The sequence below is a fragment of the Chrysochloris asiatica genome, unplaced genomic scaffold (assembly GCF_000296735.1).
Source record: "Chrysochloris asiatica unplaced genomic scaffold, ChrAsi1.0 scaffold00088, whole genome shotgun sequence".
Lineage (NCBI taxonomy): Eukaryota > Metazoa > Chordata > Mammalia > Afrosoricida > Chrysochloridae > Chrysochloris > Chrysochloris asiatica.
In genome coordinates this window covers 9468965-9474943 of record NW_006408606.1, presented here as the reverse complement: position 1 = coordinate 9474943, position 5979 = coordinate 9468965, and the positions used below count along the sequence as shown (strand labels likewise).

Below are 5979 nucleotides of genomic sequence, written 5' to 3'. Positions count from 1 at the left end.
GTAGAAGAATTGATGCTTTTGAGTTATGGTGTTGGAGGAGAATATTGAAAGTGCCATGGGCTGCCAAAAGAACTAACAGATCCGTGTTGGAAGAAGTACAGCCAGAGTGCTCCTGGGAGGCCAAAATGGCCAAACTTTGTCTCTCATACTTTTGACATATAGTCAGGAGTGACCAGTTGCTGGAGAACAGTATCATGTTTTGTAGGGTGGAGGGTCAGAGAAAAAGAGGAAGACCCCCAACGAGATGAATTAGCCAAGTGGCAGCATTGATGGACTCAAGTGTGGCAACAGTAGTGAGGTTGGCCCAGGATCGGGCAGTGTTTTGTTCTGCTGTGCATAAGGTCACTATGGGTTGGTTCTAACTCGATGGCACCTAACAACAACAAACAATTAATATAGTTTCCCATCTTGAAAGTATTATGAGGTTAGGCTTAAGAGTAATTATTTTCCCTACTTTGCAGTATCTTCTTTCTCTAGATATGAAAACTGAGGCACAGAGAAGTAAATGAACTTGAACAAGGTCACTCACACAGCTAGAAGAAATCAGAGGTTTCCTTGGAATCCATTTTTGTATAGTTCCAAAGTTGTCTCTACTGAACATAAACATTCATCACACATCCCAAATGAAACATTCTTTTTATTGGCATTTTCTTCTAATGTGTGGTTCCAATGCCCTTCCTGAAACGTAAAAGGCCCCTGCAGCTAGTAACTTACCATAAGTGAAATACTGTATCTCTGGCGGAAGTGTAACTTCATTGAGGTCACTCTCTTGGATATAACTGTCCACATATTGTTGTGCTTTAGTGGCCTGAAGAAAAGCTAGGAATCTGGCTGTGAACGCAGCAATGAAGATGGAAAGCATCCCAAAGTCGAGTACATTCCACAGCTGCAAAATGTATTCCCTTGGTCCTTCCAGCCAGAGCTCTTTACATTCTGACCACATCATTCCTGTCAGAATCACCACAGAGGGTACAGATTAGATGTTACAGCTTAGACTCAGAAGCTATTGCTTTGTGCATGCTCAACGCACATCTATAAAATGCCCTAGCTCTTTAGAAGGCACAGGCACACCTCCTTTTATTGTGCTTTACTTTATTGTGTTTTCCAGAGACTGTAATGTTTTTGTTTTGTTATGTTTTTTACAAATTGAAGGTTTGAGGTGTCCTTGCATCAAGCAAGTCTATCGGCAGCATTTTCCAACAGTATGTGCGCACTTTGTGTCCCTGTGCCACATTTTGTTAATTCTCACAATACTTTTAAATTTCTCGTAATGCTATTATACACTTAACAGTGTAGACATAATTTTTATATGCATAGGGAAACCTAGAAATTAGTGTAACTCACTTTATTGCAATATTTCTTTTTTTCTTTGTAGCAATTTGGTACTGAACCTCTGAGGTATGCCTATACTAGGCAACAGAAAGGTACCGACTGTACAAGTCACTGGGGTACTGGGTAGAGTTAAATGGGCAAAGAGGCTTCCATAAGGGAATGATCTGCCCCACCAAATTCACATCTAGAGAAGCACAGTACTACATGTGGTATCAGAAATCTCTCTACTGATAAAGGTGAGTAAAGAGAAGGAAAGTGAAAAGGAATAGCCAAGTAATCCCCTTTAAATCAAATGATTTTATACCATAAAAATTTTGGAGGAGAGGAAAAAATACATACTAAAATCACAAGTGATTAATGGAGAAATCCACTAAATGAGATGCACACTTTTAATAAAGTAAAACAATTTCCCAATTGTCCAGGGATATTTATCTCATTCCCCTGCTCTCGCTCTTCATCTCAGCTTCATGTTGGTAAAGTGAAAAAGAAGAAGCCCATAGTAGGAGCCCCTAAAACATTCCAAAGAAACTGTGAACAGAAAATGTCATTCTGGGAGAAGAGAACAAAACATCCCAATTTAACAACTAATCTCAACTACATAAAGGGAAAAATTTAAAAGAAAGGTAATAGTTCAAAAAGAAGCTCTGATGGTGCAGTATGTTGTTTGTTGGGCTACTAACTGCAAGGTTGACAGTTTAAACCCATCAGTTGCTTCATGGGAGAAAAATGAGGCTTCCCTGAAGAGCTGTAGTCTAAGGAAGCCTCGGATGCAGTTCTACTCTTTCCTAGAGGCTCACTATGAGTTGGAATTGATTCAATAGCAATGGATGGGTTTAAGGGTTCAAAATAAAATTCATAAAACAATTACGGGCGTAACTAAGAGGAAGAATCAACCTATGAATTCAGGTACTAAGACACCAAGAAAGAAGTTAGTTGAAAGACAGTGTTCAAAAATGACTTTGGATGAGTGTTAGTAGGTAAACTGGCTATTGTTGTTGTTGTTGTTGTTAAGTACTGTGGAGTCCGTTCCGACTCATAGTGGGCTAGAGCACAAATATTTTTCTTTCCCCTCACGTAACTTAGAATTTTTACATTCACACAAGCTGTTTAAAATAGGTTATTGTGAAGTGAAGTAACAGACATTCTGAAATAAGGGAAACTCTCCTAGAATTTCTGAAGCTAAAGCAATATAAAAGTTCTTTCACGGCAGTTAATAGTCATTGAGCTATTTCACAAATATTTAAATAAGTGATCCTTCCAGTGAGCCCCAGGAAAAGACAACATTTTATTCAGCAGTTGAACTTAGATTTCAGAAACAGGGTACATTTGTGATCAGGCTTAAACTTTTTAGTGTTAAGGGATATCTTTTAGCATTATTTAAATGTCAAACGAATAGATTATTTTACAATGGCGATTCTGTCGCCATATAAGAAAATGGCAATTGTTATAAAAACAGCATTATTTTTGGTAGAAATTAGGGAATTTAAAATAAGTGACTTACCAAGAACCCAAACCATAATTAACATTTCAGTCCATGTGAACTGGGTAGTTTTCACCCTGAAGATCTGTTTGGGATAGTCAATGACAGTGATATTTGGCAGTGTGGTGATGCCTTCGAATCTGTCTGATGCATTAAACACCAGCAGGCCCAGGAAGATGATGAAGGAAGCAGCATGTGCCACAAATTTCATAAAAGGGCTTCGCAGAATTTTCCCCAGCTGTAATAGAACAAAAAGAGAAAAACCCGCTTTAGATTTTTAAACTAAAAAAATGACAATTATGAAAATAAAATAGATGAAATCAGAACATTTTCTAAATTCTGCTTCTGTTTCCAAAGGGCTATAAATTGTGAAAAAAATTAGTCCCAGTGGCACTGGAGGATAACCTCTGGACTGCTAACCAGAATAAGGTCAGCAGTTCAAACCTACTAGTCACTCCATAGGAGAAAGATGAGTCTTTCTGCTCCCGTAAAGATTGATAGCCTCCGAAGCCCTATACAAGGTAGCTATGAGTCAGAATTGACTCAGTGGCAGTGGATTTTGTTTGGGAATACAAATTATGACAACTACTTCTTTTAGGAGGATGTTTCCTCCAAAAGTAATTTAAGGAATCTTCAAAATATACCACTTGTAAATATCCTATTTAGAATCCACAAATGTGTTTCTGTACATCACAAGGTACATCCTGGATATTGTTGTTATTTTATATGGAAGACTGTGATAAGTCATGGTTTTAGGGTCTAGGGAAAGGAACCCCAAATCTTAAGGTGCAATTCTTTATTGCTTTGTTATTTAAATTTACTATTTCATATACTTATGTTACAATGAGCATGTAGACTCATACAGCACATTAAAAACCCTTGAAGATTAAAAATCATACTATTATAGAAAATTATATTTCTCACTTCTAAATATTCCAAAATAAAATTGTAACTTCTATGGAGTCCTGGTGTGGTGCGGTAAGATAAGCACTGGATTGCTAGCTGTAGGTTTATTGGTTCAAACCCACCAACTGCTCCTCAGAAACCCTATACAGGGTTTCTTTGAGTTGGAACTGACTCAAGGGCACTCAGCAACAAGAACAACATGAAATAGAAAAAGCAGAAAATATTAGGATCAAGGTAAATATTTGAATAGCTACAGCCCAAACAAAAGGAATCAGCTATATGATACGTAAACTCTTTGGTGTGGCACTGTAGGATAAGCACTGGGTCACAAGGTCAGTTTGAACCTCAAGGTTGGTAGTTGAAACTCACCAGCTGCTCCTTGGAAACCGTATATAGTATCACTATGAGTCGGAACAGACTTGACAACACTTAACAACAACAACAAATAGGTTTTCCTCATTAAAAGTCATTTCTGAGTTTGAGAAAATATAAATATCACAAAAGAACTTCTAAAGCCCAGTTTACAATTATTTTAAGGTGACTCCTTTAAAAAAAAATCCCATGGATATAATGTCCTTAAAAGTCCCATGTTCTAGCAGCAATGAAAAAACAATCCTCCTGTCCCCAGGGCTTCTGCAGTCCAAGAATTAGGTACATTTGGTAAATTTATCAAATAATCTCTCTGTACTACATACTCAGATCCTGCTTTTTAATTCAGCCTGTGACCTTAAAAAGCACTGAGACTCATTTTAAAAAGATTGCTATAAACAAATGTTTTGTACGTTCACAATCTTAATTTGATGTCAACAAATCACCAACAAATGTCACATATTTCTAGGATCCAGCATGAATACACACAAACAAATGTCACCTTTCCATATTGATGTTGTTGTTGTTGTTAAGTACCGTCAAATTGTTTCTGACTCATAGCAACCCTGTAAAGGGTTTCTGAGGAGCCACTTGTGGGTTTGAACTGCTGACCTTGTGGTTCACAGTCCTGTACTGATCCACAGCACCTCACCAGAAGTCCATATTAGACACAGAAAAATAAAGAAAAACAAATTTACCTAACACCAAGCTGTTCTACACTTGCCAAAAGGGCACATTCAGGATACCTTACCCATAGCACATAATGATTTCTTGGGAGATGCCAAATCTGTTTCTCTGAAAAAGTAATTTTTTAAACTTTAAATAACATGAAAAGACAGCATCATACCTATCTTAAATGTGAGAAACATTTGGAGAGTTGCCTTTTCACCTAAAGTTATTATACCCAGTAAGGCATCTATAAGAGTCCTGGTGTGGCGCTGTGGGTTAATGCACTAGACTGCAAGGTCGGTTTGAACCACCAAGTTGGCAGTTCAAGCTCACCAGCAGCTCCTTGAAAACCCTATACAGAGTTGCTATGAGTCGGAACTGACTCAATGACACTTAATAACAACAAAGGCAGCTATAAACATGGGCTCCAGAAATGGCTCAATTCTCAGGTCTTCCTTCTCTGCTCAGCAAGGACCTCACCTCTGTTACTTTTATTTTACAAGCAAAGAGGAGTGTTCTCAAAGATAACTATTTTGAACTTGATGTAATATTTTCACAGATGACCCTACCTTAAAAGACAAGCACATGTAAATCTGGAATTTTCAATTAATTTCTCTTAGAAAAGGGAAATTATTTGGTTAGGAGAGTATGATTATTGCCTGCTCTCTCATATCATTAATAATTTTCAATCTTTAGTCACTAGGCATTTGAAGAATCTAAAAGTACTTTTCTATCATACAAGAGAATTTAGTTGAGTCATCAGAATTGATCCAAATGACAGATCCTGTGCTTCAAATTGCATTGTTATTGTTGTTATGTGCTATTGAGTCGGTTCTGACTCATAGCGACCCATTGTTAAGTGCCATTGAGTCAATTTCAACCCATAGCTACCCTGTTTAGGGTTTCCAAAGAGCAGCTGGTGAGCATGAACCATCAACCTTGCAGTTCAAACAGCTTTGCAGTCAAGCGCATTAACACACAGCACCACAACAGAACTCCATAGCGACCCACTGTTGTTGTTAGGTGTCATTGAGTCGATACCGACTCATAGTGACCTTATGCACAGTAGAATAAAACACTGCCCAATCCTGGGCCAACCTCACTAGTGTTGCCATGCTTGAGTCCATCGAAGCTGACATATGGCCAATCCATCTCGTTGGGGGTCTTCCTCTTTTTCTCTGACCCTCCACTTTACCAAACATGATATCCTTCTCCAGCGACTG

The 5979-nt window shown here is 38.0% G+C and overlaps 1 protein-coding gene across 1 annotated transcript in view; it reads right to left on the bottom strand.

Annotated features, from left to right (window-relative positions):
- The window catches only part of TRPC3 (transient receptor potential cation channel, subfamily C, member 3), a 111712-nt gene that overhangs the window by 44387 nt on the left and 61346 nt on the right, over positions 1 to 5979 (bottom strand). The window contains exons 5-6 of the mRNA XM_006866273.1: positions 2834 to 3050; positions 715 to 948 (exon numbers count right to left, since the gene is read on the bottom strand). Coding sequence (XP_006866335.1) covers positions 715 to 948; positions 2834 to 3050 — 451 coding nt within the window. The remainder of the gene's footprint in view (positions 1 to 714; positions 949 to 2833; positions 3051 to 5979) is intronic.